Source organism: Chrysemys picta, chromosome 2 (assembly GCF_011386835.1).
Source record: "Chrysemys picta bellii isolate R12L10 chromosome 2, ASM1138683v2, whole genome shotgun sequence".
NCBI lineage: Eukaryota > Metazoa > Chordata > Testudines > Emydidae > Chrysemys > Chrysemys picta.
The window spans coordinates 38,733,239-38,751,551 of record NC_088792.1 but is presented as its reverse complement, the minus strand read 5'-3'; the positions used below and the strand labels follow the sequence as shown (position 1 = coordinate 38,751,551).

At 45.5% G+C, this 18,313-nt stretch overlaps 1 protein-coding gene across 20 annotated transcripts in view; it reads left to right on the top strand.

Annotated features, from left to right (window-relative positions):
- MLLT10 (MLLT10 histone lysine methyltransferase DOT1L cofactor) overlaps nt 1–5,025 on the top strand; it is a 231,308-nt gene extending 226,283 nt beyond the window's left edge. For 18 of the 20 annotated variants that reach the window (XM_005302764.5, XM_065582967.1, XM_065582970.1 and 15 more), the window contains 3 exons: nt 852–954; nt 1,549–1,761; nt 3,244–5,025. In XM_005302764.5, the coding sequence (XP_005302821.1) occupies nt 852–954; nt 1,549–1,761; nt 3,244–3,288 (361 nt within the window). In that variant the 3' untranslated portion in view covers nt 3,289–5,025. The remainder of the gene's footprint in view (nt 1–851; nt 955–1,548; nt 1,762–3,243) is intronic. The other 2 variants (XR_010598232.1, XR_010598233.1) reach the window with 1 other exon arrangement.
- The last annotated feature ends 13,288 nt before the right edge of the window (nt 5,026–18,313 follow it).

Here is an 18,313-nt window from a genome sequence, read left to right as displayed (position 1 = left end):
GCCAGTGGCAGATTTAAAGAGGGGGTAACAAGGTCAAAATGAGAGGCTAAGAAAATAAAGTTTGTAGCACAGTTCTGAATGGATATGTGGCCAAGATTGCATTTGTCAAAGCCACAGAAAAATACATTGTAGTAATTGAGATGTGAGATCATGAGAGCCTGGACAAGAGTTTTAGCTGTGTGGATGGATAGGAAAGGCCAAGTCTTAGAAACATGATATAGAAAGAATCTGCAATATTTAGACATACTCTGGATGAGAGATGTCCAAGCTAAAGATAAAACCCAGGTTATCGGCCTAGTGACAGGTATGATGGTGGTGGTGTCCATAATGCTTGGAAAGAAGGTATTGCGGGAAGTTAAGGGGAAAGGATTGAGAGTTCTGTTTTAGCCATGTTGAGCTTGAGCTGATGGCTAGACATTCACAAGGAGATGTTAGAGAGACAGGTTGAGATTTCAGTTTGGACAGGTCTGTAGACAGACAGATCTGTAAGTCATCAGCATAAAGATGATAGTTAAATTTGTGTTTGTGGGTGAGATTGGAGTATCCAGGCATATGTTAGCAAAATGTAGGTGAGCTGTGTGCATATTATAACTGTGTATGTTGTTTACTTTGCTGTCCAACTTGTGCAAGAAATAACTACTCATTTGCTATTGGTATTCAGTGGGATATCTAGCAATATTTAATCAAATGCTATCTAGCAAGTGAGTGTTACTTATCAAAAAGTCTGTACATGGTTTGGGTTTGTAATTTTGCTGAAAGGCTGAAGTAAAAATGATGACCCAAACCTCCATTAGTCAAATAAGCTGCAGTGTTACATTGCAGAAACTAAGAGCTTGGTCATTGCTTTGCAGTGCCTCGGGACTAGGATTACTTCCTGACCAACAGAGACAACTTCTGCTCCATCAACAGCACCAGCAATTTCAGCAATTACTGAGTACTCAACAACTCACATCAGTATGTCCTATGTTTATAATAGAACTAGCTATGTTCTCTGTAAACCTGAGCCAGGACCACTGTTTTCTGAAGTATAGACAAACTCCTCAGGTTAATACAAATATTAGACCTGTGCGGATTAACTCCTTGATCATAGGTCTGTTTAAAAAATTTCATTTTCAAAACTAGTTTATTGTTCAACTGTCTGCACCTTTTTATAGCATGGAGAATATGTTCATTGTAAATAATGGTTTGTGCTGCTTGGAAATATTTTATTTGTATTGGAAACAGCATGAGTTTAATACTGTGCCAAACATATTTGAGACCCTTTTTTGTAAGAAAAGGATATCAAATCTAGGGGCCTGTGATAGAGGCTTGCCCAAGCCAGTGCTCAGCTGAATGTCTGTTGAGCTGCTGACGTTAAGAAAGCTTTAAGAGGCTCTCTTCCATTCTCCATGTTCCTGTGGAGCTTCATCATTGCAACCCACGTTAACTGGAGTGTGGTAAATTGTGGTTACATTGCAAAAAAACACTAGGGTAAGAAAGCACTTAGAAAGGAGTGACCATTTGTTGAATGATTGCTGATTAGAATGTTCTTTCCTTATATTAACTAAGGAACAACATCAGGCCCTTCTGTATCAGCTAGTGCAGCAACAGCACCATCAACACCAGCACCACCAGCCTGAAGTGCAGCAATTGCAGATCCCAGGAGCAGCGCAGATACCCATAAATAACCTGCTTTCAGGCACTCAAGCATCACCCCTTCATACAACTACTACCAACCCATTTCTTACAATTCATGGGGATAATGCAAGTCAAAAAGTGACAGTAAGTGTATTTTCACCTATAATGGCATTTTCAGTGATATAATTAAAGGAATATTGTGCCAAATTCAGAGGCAAGTCTTAAGGGAAACCAGATATTTAAGTTGGTGTAACCTATATCTTCTGTCCATACAAGGACTTGCATGCATTTAGGCTTCCTTAGACTCTAAGCCACTTACTATAGTAATTGCTATACTGGATAAGACCAATGGTCCACCTAGCCCAGTATCCTCTCTCTAAGAGTGGTCAGTACTAGATGCTTATGGGATACATGCAAGAAACTCTCTAGTGAACTTCTTTCATCTATCTTTGTTTAATTGACATATTCAGAGCTTTATTGACTTACTTTTTTCATTATGAAACCGACACAGTCAAATCACCAATCACAGTTGTCAGTTGGTATTTTCCAGGTAATGCCTTAAATGAGTAAAAAGTAAGTACTTAAGTCAGTTGACATTTTGCCTTGCCAGAGCTTTATCTCTAGCCACTGTCACTTTCTTATCTCCTGCATTAGCATGATGATATGAGCCTCCTTATGTGCTGCTCTGGGAGCTCCCATGCATGTGCGCTCCTAGTCACTGAGTGGAACAAGTATACCTGCTGCCATTTTATAGATTTTGTTTGCTGTTCTGGAACTTTCATTTAGGAAATTAAATAATTTTATTTATTTTAATATACTTAAGATCTATTCATTTCCCCATAGCCTTTTAATGAATTGTTTTAATTGAGGCCTTACTTACCTTTTAGATTAATTTACTTGTCCTGGTCACAAATAAATACAGTATGGATGCGACACATCCAGAAATCTGGGATTTTCCCAGATATATAATAGCGGTTGTCAGTACCTGCAGATACAATATAAATCCTGATGTTCACTATGAAAGAGGGGACAGAAGACCTGAAAAGAATGGGCAGAGAGAGAGAGTGTGTATGCACGCGCGCGTGTTGGAGAACTTCTGGCACCAGGGAAAGGTTGGCAGGGGGTAGAAAGTGTATGTTGTGTGGCTTCAGGAACAGTGACTGGGAACGGGTATTTCCGTGGTGAGAGTTTTTTGGGTCCTTAGATGGAATTGTTTTGACATCGTGAAAATCCCCTTCCCCCTCTCTCCATGAAACCTGGCAGATGAAAAGCAGTAGGAAATACAAAGCAGGGTTAGATGGCCCCAAGGAGAGATCAGTAGTTTGGATCTGTTTCCTGGTGGTAATTTTGGAGGTCTAAAATACCTTTGCTATAATTACTTTCTTCTTTCCAAAGTTTTGGTTCCATGGCGTATGAATATTTTTATTTAAAATCCAAACATTTTGCTAAAATCATGACAAAACTTCTACATTTGATTCTTTAGCATAACTATCTAATCTTATCTACTTTTGTGTCCAGACTGTATTCCAGCCATGCCTTTTCATTTATATGTAGAAGTTGTAGAATTTAGCAAATCTAAAATGCTGTCTGATTGTACAAGTGTTTTGTTTTGTTTTTTTACCACAGAGGCTTAATGATAAAACTGGATCAGTTGCACCTGAAAAAAGTTGACATTTGAATAATATTTGAGAACTGCATATCCTGCTGTTATAGCACTTCATCTAGCTGCAAACTGTGGATCTTCATTTCTGCAGATATGAAGAAATGCAACAAGGACCTAACTGCACAGCAAAGAATTAATCTTCATAAGGACATTCTTCTAAGGCTTTGATCTATTTTCTTGTTGCACTGAAATGGAACTACTTTTTCAGATTTAACAGACACTGCAAGAAATTAAATTCTGCAAACCATAATTATTTTGTCAGTATGACAATACTAAGTACAACTACACATTCAACCCTGGAAAATATTCTACTTGCTGCTCAAGTAGTAGTTCTTATTATAAAGCTGGAGGGCTAGTAAATTGAAAATACTTATTCCAGTCACACATTACTTGATTTCAGAACAGGAGTCTTAGCAAACAAACCAACCTTATCTCTGCTGCAGTTGCAAATGCTTTCAGACCCAGGTTGTAATTGGCAATGTGTATTTCCTGTTAGGTGTGTGTGTGGCTTTTTAAAACATTTTGGAATCTGACTCATGATATAAAGAATCCAATTCTGAACTTGTCACTCCATCGAATTTCTACTGACTCTAGAGTGAATTTTGCCAGAATAAGATTTTCAGGGTAGAGTCCAAAGGTTATTAACATTCATTTGGGTTTTGGGAGTTCTAAGGTTGCTGGACAAACCAGATCAGTTTAAATAGATTTTTTTTTAGGCCATTTTGGAAAGTACTGGTAGTGTTTGGCCTAAACTAAGTGCCTGTTGCTACCCCCATTGTGTTGAAATGGCTGCAGACAGCTGAGCATGCACTAGACAAGTCCTTGTAAGCAGCAGAAATATTCAACATTGCACCAGCAGCCTTCCCCATTGTTCTGCCTTTATTAGAAGTGTTTATGCCACTGTAGATAGCTCAGGCAAATTGTTACCTGGGTCACTTTTCACTAATAAATTATAAAAAAAGTGAGTAGATATTTAAACATTTCCCAATGAAATATACCAGTGGTTGAAACGGGTGAACTTATTGTTAGAACATTTTCACTTAGGATAGATGATTTTATGGCAGTGTGGTAGAGTGTAGATAAAAATTGGGGTAATGACCACTAATCTGTATTTAGAAGTGTAAATTATTAGTGGAAAATGACCCAGCTGTAATTAGACCTCCACTGTGTACTTAATTGGAAGAACATGTTAATTCTGCAATATGTCTCTTGGTTAAACATTGCACAGTTCTTACCTCATTTCTGTAAATAAGGTTTTTGTGAATCTGTTTTGTATTGTGAGGAATTCATAAGAAAACATTGATATTTTGATTTGTAATATTTCTAATTAGTAGATTTAATCAAATAATTTATTTTTATATGTTCAGGGGGATTTTAAAAATTTGTCACAAATCACTTTTGTGGATACTTTACAAAAGTAAATCAGTGTGGTTTATTTTACTTATTTAACCCACTGGTTAATATTCTGTAACAATTTGTACAAATGATAAAATTTAAATGGGCTGTTATTTTGCTTAGATGTAAAATTCCAAGAGTATGAAAAGATATGTACAGAGCTTTTGTTAATAAATTTTAATAATGTTCATAGTGGTACACTTCACAGATGTGTGAGAGATTCTTATAGAAATTGGAGGATATTCTGTCCTTCCAGTTCTATTAATATTCCATGACTGGCTGGATTTTAGTACTTGTTGCTACTGTAATAATCAGATATCAAATTATACTAAAGTTTTTATTTACAACAACCAGTTTCTTAATGTTTCCTTTCCTCTCTTTAATTTTGCTTGCAAAATACACTTTGACACTAATATACAATCTTTTTACTGTAAAAAAAGGAAATGCATTTTTGCTTATGCGATCCATTGTAGCAGGTCACCAGGCTGGTATCTGTGCCATAATCACAGTATAAGTTACCTATGGTCAAATTTTAAAGGCATTGGTCTCAGCAGAGACACTCCAACTGAGCATAACTCCTAGTGAGATCTGTACAGTAAATCGAGTACAGAGACATTTTGTTTTGCCATTGACTTCACCAGTGCCAGGATTTCATCCTCTATACATTCTGTAACTTATCTTATGTCAGGTTACAAGAAAAGCATTTCATATTTGATCACTATTAAATTTATATTTTAAGGCATAAGTAGAAAGGGCAAGCTTTCAACTTTACATTTGTGAATTTCTTATTTAAAGTTTATTTGATGCTAGGCTTTTGCATGGAATTTCTTTATTTTTATGTTTGTTAAAGAAAACAAACCAAACCTGCCTCATTTAAGATCTGATTTGCCAATCTTCTCTGGAGCTATTTGTAAATGGACCCATTCTTAGAAGAGTTGCATCCTAATTTATCCTCAGTTATCTCAAATTTTGGGCCATGTCACAGTTGACACTTTATGTATGTTACTTGTCTAGAAAACATCTTGTGGTTGGTAGTGTTAACTAAACACATGGAAAGATCCTTTGCTCCACCTGCCACCTCTCATGGAGGGTCTCATTCTTGAGGGTCTTACCTGAGTCTGCAACTTCCTGGATATGACTCTACCTACATTATACTGTCTTCCACAAAGATAAAAGTGGTACTTAAACTTCACCTCCAAATTCAGATTAAAATTTGGTACTTTCACTCTACCATGGCCGGTGTTTCCTCCAAAGTCCTATCCTCATCCTTGGGTAGTGAGGTTATATGTCTTGACTGTTGAAAGCTTATTAGCTGCTACATGTAGATTGCCTACACATGGAGTTATCCAGGAATAGTGATTGCACTTTAAATTCACACCCTAGCTTAATCCAAAGCAACTTTCACATATAGACAAGCCCATAGACTCATGGTATTTAAAAAGCTAAACAAACTATTTGTGACCTTTGGAGAAAAATTTAGGGATCAGGTCATCTCAGCTCAAAGAAACAGACTGTGCAGCCAGTAATGTAATAAACCAGTTCACATTCCTATATGTGAATTTTTAGAGTTCATTTAACTAGGTGGGTAGTTTCAATAGATTTTATCTCCAATATGAAATCTGACTGTTATACAGAGTTGTTTATACCTTTACAAATGACTATTTTCTCAACACTTCATAGAGATGTTGGATTGGCAGAGCAGGGCTCCTCAGTCTACATTCTTATGGAATTTATTGCTAGTCAGTCTCTTATAATGGGGTCATCCTCATCATATTTCATTTGAAAAGCAACATTAAACGTTGACATCCAAGTTTCCATCCACTCTGTGGCTTCCCATGCCATGGAATGAATCAAGGTTGTCCCATTGGAGAGGATCTTAGAAGGCAGCAATTCACTAGATATGCCAGGGTTCTGGTATATTCTCCACATTCACATAGCAGGCTGTCCATTTGGGTAGTAAGTAACTGCAAATCCTACAATGGGATGCTGTGAAGGCAATGTGATAGAGAAAAAGTAGTTCTTAACTAGCAGTAACTCTTGTACTCCAAATATATTGCCTCCAAAGAGTCAACACTGTTGTCTGTGTGGTGGACCTCCGCTACAAAAAGGGCTTCTAGAGAGTTGAATGCAGGGACGAGCTTCAGTCGTACAAAGTAGAGTTTGAGCAAAGCTCACATGCGCCCCTTGCTGCCACCTACTTGGAACATTGCACATGACCTTACAATGGGGTTCTTGGGAGGCAATACTAACCGGAGAACAAATTGTTGTTAACCTTGATCAACATGCTGCATAAAAGCTGAAAGCACATTTTGTACTATTGCTGCGTTAATCATGGATAGATAGGCTCACTTTCATAAAGTGTCAAAGAGGAAGCTGAGTAAAAGTGTATAAAGGCACACTGTTGCAGAAGATAATATATTATTGATAATAGTTGATGTGCTTTACAGCTGGACGAGCAAGACTTTTTTAAAAGAAGACAACATAGATTCTGAAAATTAAGCAAGCGGATAGAGCAATCCCACACCGATCTGCAAATTTGCTATATAGCCATACATTTGGGGGTGGGGGGGACTTTTTAAAGCCCTAAATTCTCAAAATGGAATTCTTGCAAAATAGTGTTGTGTTGATACTTTTTTATAGAGAGTATTATGTAGTTCAACTTCATCCTTCTTGATATTATGCGTCACTTTAGACCTCTGGAACAGTGTTCCACTCACAGGCCTGCCAATTTCATGGGAACACAATAAAAATTAAATACTCTCAATTAATTGTGTGTCAAGAACGCTTACGAGCGAGCTTGTAGGATGGTTTGTAGTGGTTTAATCCAGGTCATCTGTGATGAGAAAAGACTCACCCAAATGTCAATCCCATTTTGAATCCTGAGGTTGAAGGCTGTTCTAGTGGGCCAGAAGTATGGAAGCTCAAATATAGGAATGAAAGCAAGTAAAGAGGTGGTACCTCCCTAACCAGCCCTTTCCCCACTTGTATAAAATGGCATGTGTGGCACATACCCTGTAGCTCCCAGCCCCCCCCCACACACACACACACACACAACCCAGTGTCATCAAATCAGTGATTATAGTTTGTTCGTAAGAATCAGTTGTTGTTGCACTTTTCATTGAGCAAATTCGTCCTAGGTATTTTCATATACAGAGGGGCTGGATGGCAAGGATCTGACTAGAGGGGAGCAAGAAACAGGCTGGGGCCACAAAGCCCGAAGGGTCTATAACCACTGCCTACAGACTCTGGAATTACATCCAGGAGGCCTGAGTCTACATTCATCTACTGTCAGCAAATATCTATGAAACCCATTGCGAAACAGGATGCCACTTTCTGCTCTAGTGACTAGTCTAGCAATAGTAGGTTGTTATCCACTATGTAATCGGTTAGGTCAGTGGTGCTTAAAATTATTTGATTAGGTTCCCCCTTCTTTGTGTCTGTAAGTTGTTTATGCCCCCCGCCCCCAAACAAGTACATATACCACTACCCAGCTCTGAAGGCAGAGCATAGAGCAGTGGCTGCTGGCTGGGTGCTCTGCTCTGAAGGCAACATCCAGGTGAAGGATGGGAAGGAAGGTCTGAGCCCAGGCTGCCTCCCATTGAGGAGAGGACAGAGGAGGGGAAGGGGAGCCCAAACCTGGGTGGCATGTTTCCAACTGTCCCTTTTATCCTCACCACCTGGGTGTGCATAGCTCTTCTGCATGAGCCCCAGCCACCCAAGACTGACAGCTCACACCTCCCTTGACACATTCCCATGCCTCTCTTGTGAGGCCTGCCCCATAGTTTGAGAACCACTGGATTAGGTTAAATGATAGAGTTCTGCTGTGGGTCTACAGGGCTGAACCCTGTTGATGACCTAGGCTCATAGGACAGGTGGTTCTTTGAGTGGCTCCCCCATTACCTTAGGCACCACACAGAAGCACAGTAGCATAACTAGAATCTTCACCGGGCAGTGTCCATTAGACCATTTGTGCATACCCTCCTACCCTTTCTCTCAGCATCTCTAAATGTTCTGAGGGTGAGGCTACATAAGGGGACACACTTCCCTCTACCACCTCCGTTCCATCCCCCACTGTGCCAGACACCTGGGAACCGCTCTGGTCCATTCAGAACTGGGGTTGTCTTCATTCTAGTTACTGTTAGGATAGGGTAGTTCCAGGTTATCGTGGAATTGAAGAAGAAACTGGGATTCAAGAGATATGCTTTGTGCCCGGCTGCCTTCCTGGAGTCAGACAACCATGTTAGATGCCTCCAGCTTGGGAGAGGGCCATTCTCCTTATGAGTGTTCCATCTGCTGGAGCATCATGCCCAGAGCTTGCAAGGAGAGGCCAAACAGATTGCAGGCATTTCTCTTTAAGGAGGCCGTTGAGTCTAAACCCATCGGTTCTGGGTGCTCATTAGATCCAAGGTCTAAGAGGCCAATCTCTGCTCCTGTGACTTGCACCAGCAGCTTAAAGGTTCCAGGAAATTAGAACCTTCATCAGACTCCAGAGTCTGCTGCTGAGGTAGTTAGGGCTTTAAATAAGTGCAGGGGTTGATAAATGCAGACCAATTGCTATGGAACTGAGAGCCACATTGTCAGTTCCGAAGAAGACGGCCAGTTAGCAAGCCCAGATCCTGCAGGTAATATTTGTTGTATCCATCCAATTTTGACAGGTCTTCTACATCTGTCTCTGAAACCAGGCCAGTTCCCGTTTCTACTTAAAGACCAGGAGGGTAGATCTAAATGTTCACTGGATCCTGTGCTGTGCAGGTCATTGGCTCTGACTTCGACCTCTGCTTTAGTTTCGGGTCCATCTTTGGATCTGAAGAGGACTTTTACTTTGGTAACTGATATACACTGTTTGCTTCCTGAGCATTCCTCTGATCCAAATGAGAAACAGAGGGTCTTGGGGAAGAGACAGGCTTTGCTGGTTCTGAGGTATGTGTCATCTTCACCTAAAAAAAATAAGAGCAGAGAAGATTATTAGCCTCTTTCCTGATCCATTATTACTGCCCTCCAAAGACTCCTACAGAGTCTCCAAAAAGAACTTTCCCTATATTTATGTCTCTCCACCCTCCAGGTCCATTGCTTTCTTTGGTGTGTTCCATCGCGAATGCGAGGCTAGATTCATATTTAGAGGAGGATAGAGGAAAAATAATGAGACCTATTTATTCTTGTTTGTGCCTCCTTTTGCTCCGCCTCCTGCGGGTATGTTCCTGGATCCCAGTTGCTGGCAGTCCTGAGCTCCATGGCCTTAGTGGGTGCCACTGCAGGAATTTTTCAATTGTCCTCTTTATGGATGGAGAGGTGATGTTTCATTTGTAAAGGATTCAGTGGCTGAAAAATCCTCAGACCCAGTTCCACAAGATCTGGCTGCATCTCAGACAGTGGTGCCTGTTACTCTGTCTGAAGATGAGGAGATAGCGCCTCTTTTTGAACAAAAACATGTTCACACAGACTACGAACCTGATGTCACCAGATGAGCATGTGGGAGTGGCTTCTGACCCTTCCCCTTCTGGGGATGCTCTGAAGTTCCACAGCCTGGTGGATCCCATGGCCTCCACATTGAACGTGCCTTAGTAACTGTGGAAGAAACCTCCCATCCAGTGTTTAACATTCTTGGGGCTACCTCCAAGAGTAGCATGTTGTTACCAATTCTTGATGGTCTGCTGCAGCATACTAAGGCTGTTTGGTCAACTCTTGCCAGCCTGTTTCCAAGATGGGAAAAGATAACATTGTTTGTGCAGGATTTGACAAATGATAAAAAAGAGATTGGCGAACGCGATCCTAAAGGAGGGTCAAACTGTGGCAAAGCACTCTCTTAGGACTTCATCTGATGCCTCAGACTCTTCTGCCAGAGCACTGGCTTCAACCATAAGAACATAAGAAAGGCCGTACCAGGTCAGACCAAAGGTCCATCTAGCCCAGTATCCTGTCTACTGACAGTGGCCAATGCCAAGTGCCCCAGAGGGAGTGAACCTAACAGGCAATGATCAAGTGATCTCTCTCCTGCCATCCATCTCCACCCTCTAACAGACAGAGGCTAGGGACACCATTCCTTACCTGTCCTGGCTAATAGCCATTAATGGACTTAACCACCATGAATTTATCCAGTTCTCTTTTAAACTCTGTTATAGTCCTAGCCTTCACAACCTCCTCAGGTAAGGAGTTCCACAAGTTGACTGTGCGCTGCGTGAAGAAGAACTTCCTTTTATTTGTTTTAAACCTGCTGCCTATTAATTTCATCTGATGACCCCTAGTTCTTGTATTATGGGAATAAGTAAATAACTTTTCCTTATCCACTTTCTCCACATTACTCATGATTTTATATACCTCTATCATATCCCCCCTTAGTCTCCTCTTTTCCAAGCTGAAGAGTCCTAGCCTCTTTAATCTCTCCTCATATGGGACCCGTTCCAAACCCTTAATCATATTAGTTGCCCTTTTCTGAACCTTTTCTAGTGCCAGTATACTTTGAGAAGCTGTTTGGCTTTGCTCCTCTTCTCTGGCTCTGGATATTAGAATTCAGGTGGAAGATCTCCCCTTCAAAGGGGATGGTCTTGTGAGTGAAAGGATTGCTGGAACAGCTGAAGAAGACAAGATCAATTACCTGCTTTTGGGGCTTGATTTCTTCTACGAGGAGACAACCTTCTATGTTTCTTTCCATTATCTTCTTCGAGTGCTTGTTCACGTCCATTCCACATTAGGTGTGCGCGCACCACGTGCATGAGTGTCGGAAATTTTTCCCTTAGCGGTACCCATCGGGCCATCGGGGCCCCCGCCTGAGTGGTGCCACTGCGCCGTACATATATATCCCCGCTGGCCTGACCCCCTCCAGTTCCTTCTTACCGTCCGTGGCAGCGTTGGAACAACCTCTTGATCTCGTACGAGAAGCAATCCCTTAGCTTCAGAGTACTTAGCTGCTATCAGTTCGTTAGCATTCTATTGTTGTGGACACTTGATGGATTAGGTGCTTGGAGGCTTCCAGCACCCACCCTGGGCTGCGGGGCATGCCGCAGGCCCATGGGTTTAAGGCTTGCACCACGTGCCGCAAGCCTATGCTGGTTAGTGACCCCCACGACTCCTGTCTATGTTGCCTGGGGGAAGCACACCAAACAGAAAGGTGTAAAATTTGCAAGGCGTTTAAGCCTAGAACAAAGAAAGAGAGATACTTTCCCTTGAAGCAGTTGTTGACGGAGGCAGTGCTGCAGCCATCGGGCCCAGAGCACCCGACGCCGGCTCCAGCCTCCTCGGTGCGGATTGCCCCGGAGTCGTCGAGTGCCCCGGAGTCTTCAAGAGACCTGGTGCCGGACAAGCACCGCAAACCTTCGGCCCCGGAGAAAAGTAGGCCCCGGCATCACTCATCCTCCCTGGTGCGGTCCAAGGCCAAACCAAAAGAAGGGCACGGACGTTCCCCGCAAAGGAGACTGGCGCCATCTAAAGGCCCAGGCACCGGAAAGAGCTGGATGGACATTGTACCAGCACCAGCACCAGTGGTACTGGTGCCACAAGTCCCTCTGAGTCCAGTCATAAGTGCGCTGTTGCCGAGCGAGAGACCAGAGAAACCGGCACCAAGTCCGGTGCCACCCCAGGGTCAGCTCTCCGGGCCCAAGCTGGAAGCCCCTCCTTCGGGGGAGGGAGGACCAAGGGGACCAGCAGGAGGAAGCGGAGCAGCTGCTGACCTCCTCGTGATCCCCGGATGAAGCGGTGGCAGGCACAGCGGTATCAGGACCTCCGCCAATAAACCACAGAGCTCACCAAGAGCTACTGCGTAAGGTTGCTCATAACTTGTGGTTACAGGCCGAGGAGATGGTGGAGCGGGAGGACCCCATGGTGGACATCCTGAGCCCAAAGGGGACATCCAGAATAGCACTTCCACTTTTTAAGACCATACAGTCGAACTATAAGACTATATGGCAGACCCCGGCCTCCAGCGCCCCAACAGCCAAAGGTGTGGAACGCAAGTACTTCGCCCCGTCAAAGGGGTACGACTTCTTGTTTTGCCACCCAAGCCCATGTTCCCTGGTAGTCTCGGCGGTAAACAAGAAAGAGTGCCATGGGCAGCAGGCCCTGGCCCCTAAGGCCAAGGAAGCAAAGCGCCTGGACCTGTTTGGCAGGAAGGTGTACTCCTCAGGGGGCCTCCAGTTGAGGATTGCTAACCAACAGGCCATCCTCAACAGGCATAATTTCAACTCCTGGGTGGCAGTGGGGAAGTTTAAGGACAGCCTCCCGCAGGGTTCCCAACAGGAGTTTACAGTGCTGGTGGACGAAGGCAAGGCCATAGCGAAGACCTCTGTCTAGGCGTCCTTGGATTCGGCGGAGGCCAGGACAATCATGTCTGGCATGGTCATGTGACGCTCGGCGTGGCTGCAGGAGTCAGGTCTGCTGCCTGAGGTCCAGAACTCTCTCCAGAACCTCCCCTTCGAAGGGTCCAGGCTCTTTTCGGACCAGGCGGACGCAAAGCTGCATAGCCTCAAGGACTCGAGGGCCACACTCAAGTCGCTGGGTATGCACACCCCAGCGACTCAAAGAAAGCCCTTCAAGCCGCAGCCGCCTTCTCAGCATCACTACCAACCTTGTCCTAGGCAAGAGCCCTACCGCAGGCGAAATGGGGATAACAGGAGGCGGCGCAATAATAACAATAGCTCCAATAGGCCAGGCCGGAGCCAAGGCCAACATAAATCTCAGCCCGACCCTAAACCAGGCTTTTGAAGGTGTGCTCGAGGACAGCACACCAGACCAATCACCGGATCCATCCCCTTGTTTCCTGGACCGCCTGTCCCGCTTCTCCCGTGCGTGGTTCAGTATTACGTTGGACCGCTGGGTGTTATGCACGGGGCAAAGCGGTTACAGGCTGCAGTTCCTCTGGACTCGGTAGTGACCGCCCCGAGGGAAGTGTTGGACTCCCTACAGTGGTGGCTGTCCCAGACCGTGGTTTGCGAAGGCATCCCCTTTGCTGCACAACAGCCAGACCGGATGCTTGTGACGGACGCATCAGACCTCGGGTGGGGTGCTCACCTAGGAGACCTCAGGACTCAGGGCTTGTGGTCGGGAGCGGAGCGGTCGCTCCATATCAATGTGAAGGAGCTCAGGGCGGTTCGTTTAGCCTGCCAGACCTTTCATGCCACTTTGAGTGGTCACAGCGTGACAGTTCTGACGGACAACACGACCGCCATGTTTTACATAAACAAGCAGGGCGGAGCCCACTCCTCGCTGCTCTGCCACGAGGCTCTCCTCCTCTGGAACTTCTGCATATCCCACGCCATTCACCTCGAGGCGTCACATCTCCCAGGGGCGCGGAACAAACTGGCGGACCACCTCAGCAGGTCGTACTGCATGCACGAGTGGATGCTCAGAGCGGACGTCGTGTATTCACTCTTCTGCAAGTGGGGGTTTCCCCGGGTAGACCTGTTTGCCGCCAGGGGCAACGCCCAGTGCCTGCATTTCTGCTCGTTCCAGAGCCCGGGCTCAATAGCAGACGCGTTCGCGATCCCGTGGGGAGGGGCATTAAAATACGCCTTCCCCCCCGCTTCCTCTGGTGCACAAGGTCCTGCTCAAGGTGCGCAGGGATGGGGCGGCGGTCATCCTCATTGCCCTGGCCTGGCCCCACCAGCACTGGTTCACCACGCTCCTGGAGTTATTGGTGGAAGCCCCGGTAACCCTGCCCCTACACCGGGACCTCATCACGCAGGATGGAGGGCGGCTCCTCCACCCCAACCTGCATCTGATGGCATGGAAGCTCTGTGGCTGCACGGTTTGGATAGCCAATGCTCCCTCCCTGTGCAGCAGGTTCTACTTGGTAGTAGGAAGCCCTCTACCAGGGTGACTTACCTGACCAAGTGGAAAAGGTTCTCATGCTGGTGTGGGCCCCAACAGGTCCAGCCACACCAGGCCCTGGTGCCCACCATTCTATAGTACCCACCATTCTATAGTACTCAAGCAGCAGGGGCTGGCCCCGTCCTTGATCAGGGTGCATCTGGCGGCCATCTCCGCCTTCCATCTGGGGTTTTCAGGGGGCTCGGTGTTCTCCCACACAATGGTGGGGCGGTTCCTTAAAGGACTGGAGAGGGTGTTCCCTTACTCATGCCCTCCAGTTCCCCCATGGAATCTCAACTTAGTCCTTTCTAAGCTCATGGGGCCCCCATTCGAGCCCCTTGCTACCTGCTCCCTCCTCCACCTTTGCTGGAAGGTGGCATTCCTGGTGGCCATTACCTCGGCCAGAAGGGTAGCTGAGCTGAGGGCACTCACTTCAGAGCCGCCCTATACAGTATTTCATAAAGACAAGGTGCAGCTCCGCCCGCACCCCAAGTTCCTCCCAAAGGTGGTCTCACAATTCCATCTAGGCCAGGACATTTGTCTGCTGGTGTTTTTTCCCAAATCCCCATGCGGACCCGAGTCACTGCAGTCTGCATTCCCTGGATGTCCGCCGAGCGTTGGCGTTCTACTTGGAGCGCACCAAGCTCTTTCGTAAATCCACTCAGCTGTTTGTGGCCCTGGCGGAAAGGATGAGAGGCCTCCTGGTGTCGGCGCAGCGAATCTCCTCCTGGATTACAGACTGCATTCGGGAGTGTTATGACCTCGCAGGTGTTCCGGCCCTGGTGGTCACGGCCCACTCGACCAGGGCGCAAGCAGCTTCAGCGGCTTTCCTGGCACAGGTCCTGATCCACCAGATCTGCAGAGCAGCCACCTGGTCGTTGGTGTATACCTTTACGACCCACTACGCGGTCAACCAGCAGGCCCGAGAGGACGCAGCGGTTGGTGGGGAGGTCCTCCGATCAATTGTTCCGTGACTCCGACCCTCCTCCGAAGGTAAGCTTGTGATTCACCTAATGTGGAATGGATGCGAACAAGCACTCAAAGAAGAAAAAATGGTTACCTACCTTTTCGCAACTGTTGTTCTTCAAGATGTGTTGTTCACGTCCATTACACCACCGCCCTCCTACCCCTCTGTCGGAGTCGCCGGCAAGAAGGAACTAGAGGGGGTCGGGCCAGCGGGGATATATATGTATGGTGCAGTGGCGCCACTCAGGCGGGGGCCCCAACAGCCCGATGGGTACCGCTAAGGGAAAAGTTTCCGACGCTCGTGCATGCAGCGCGCGCACACCTAATGTAGAATGGACGTAAACAACATATCTCGAAAAACAACAGTTACGAAAAGGTAGCTAATCGTTTTTTATCTTCAGTCTACCTTGGTTTATTTCTTGTCAAATCAAAGATGTCAGCAACACCACCAGCAGGCTACATCTTTCCAGAGACAACCCTAAGTTTTAGTCAGTAGGAAGCGTGTTTTGTTTTGTTCATAACTATGCCAGTCTTCTTTCCTCTTGCTCAGTATCACTTAAATCAGGGGGCTGATATACAGTTTAGCAGGAGCAAAGCTCTTACTTTTGCTAAGGCAAAGGGGTAACAGAATGGCTCACAGTTCTGGGGATCCAGAGCAGGACATCACAGTGGCATAATCTAGTGCAGGATTTACACACAGCTTGCCGGTGAGTGAGAAGACTGGAAACAGTCAAAAAAGGTCACGCTGTTGTTTTTTGTTTATTCTGGGTAAAGGAAATAGAACATAAGATACACAGAACAACAGCAAGGGCAGGGTGAACAAAGAAGCAGATACTGAGCTTACCAAGAAGCAGTTAAGAAGAGCTTTGTGTACTGTGAGGTCTGTCAGCAGCAGCTGATCAGAAGGAATCGGTGCTAATGGCCATGCTCTACTCATATGCCAGGAGGCAGGATGGGGCACCTGCTCCAAACCAGAAGCCACTAGGGATCTCTCTTTCTCCTACAGGGCATGCAGGACATCCCCAGATGATCCAGCAGAGACAGTGGTGATGGCAAGAGGACCAGAGCTTTGAAGGCTGGACTGGAAAAGACTGCTAGGGAAAGTGAGACGATGGAGCTGGAGGCCAGGTGTCAAGGGTGTGGAGGCAGAGCTGGAGCAACAGAAGCTTCCTGACCAGGGCAAACACAGGCAGCTAAAACAGAAGCAGGTCAATCACATCCATGGGACCCAGGAGGAAGCACATAATGGTGTGCCTGATCAGGGGTGATCAGACAAACAGCGAGGGGTATGATGACCCCATCACTGTCTGTATCCTAACTTGTTATGGACACTGAAGGTTATTCTGGGATTCTGACTGGAGACCAGTGGGAAGTATTTTTTCGTGACATGTTATTTTGTGTAATAATATAACAGGGTTGAGCCTAGGGGCTCAGGTACAAGCAGTTGTGACCTTCCTGCCCCCATTTCTATAGTTCAGGGACAGGCTGTCTCACTTTTATGGGCTTAGGATACAGTAAACATGGACAAATGGGTCCTAAGCACCATGAGAGAGGGTTTATGCCATCCCGACTCCCACCCCACTACATCATCCCTTTCCAGGGACCCTTCTCATGAGCCACTTCTCCTTCAGCAGGTCCAGATTCTGCATGCTTCAGGAGCTATAGAGATGGTCCCCCTGCAGAATCAGGGAAAGGGATTCTATTCCTCTTATTTCCTGGTCCCCAAATTCAAGGGATGTATGAGACCTATTCTTGATCTCCACAGTCTCAATAAGTACATGAGGTTACATATCGTCACTCTAGCAGCTATCCTTCTCGTGTTAAATCACAACTGATTGGCTGCCCTGCTTACTTCCATGTGGCAAGCCACCGGAGGTTTCTCAGATTTTTGTCATAGCAGGTCAACACTATCAATCAGTACATGGTGCTTCCTTTTGGCTTTGGTTACACGCATTTTTACCAAATGCATCGCTGTAGTGACAGCATATCTCGGAAAAAGAGGAATTCATGTCTTTCCGTATCTGGACAATTGGTTAGTGAGGGGCAAGTCAAGAGAAGAAGTCCCCTCTCATGTCCAATTCACACTATGTCTTTTCAATTGTATGGGTCTGATTCTGAACAAGGCAGTCAACATTAATACCAACTAAAAAAATCAAGTTCTTTGAGGCCCTACAAGATTCTACAATCTTGATTTCAGGCAATTTGTTACCTGTGTCTGTCTCTTCGCTCTCACCATTCAGCTGTAATCCAGGTGTGCCTGAAGCTGTTAGGTCATATGGCCACATGCACTTAAGGGGTCCAGCATGCAAGATTGTGTCTTTGTCCTATTTAAACATGGCTGAAGTTGGTCTATTGTCTGAGTTGTCAGTCATTGCACAGGCTTGTCTTGTACTTCCAGTAATTCTGGACTCCCTATAGTGGTGGACTGTTCAGAGCAACGTATGCCAGGATGTTCCCTTTGTTCATCCTCCTCCCGCCAGGCCAATAGTTACTGATGCTTTCACAGTAGGCAGGTGAGCACAGATGGGGGAATTAAGAGTCCAAGGTTTGTGGACAGAGCAGGAAGCATCTCTTCATATCAATGTCCTGGAGCTTCAAGCCATTTACAATTTGTGCAGGGTATGTCAAGTACAGATCCAGGGCACAGTTGTTCATATACTCACCAACACCACCACTGCAACATATGTGAAAAAGTAGGGAAGAGCCTGCTCCAGCCAACTTTGTGAGGATGTGATACTATTCTGGTAGTTCTGCACTGAAGAGAACATCATTCCCATAGCTGCTCATTTACCAGGGAACTAGAATTACTTGGCCAATCATCTCAGCAGGAATTTCTCCCAGAATCACAAGTGGTCTCTGAAGAACAGTGTACTG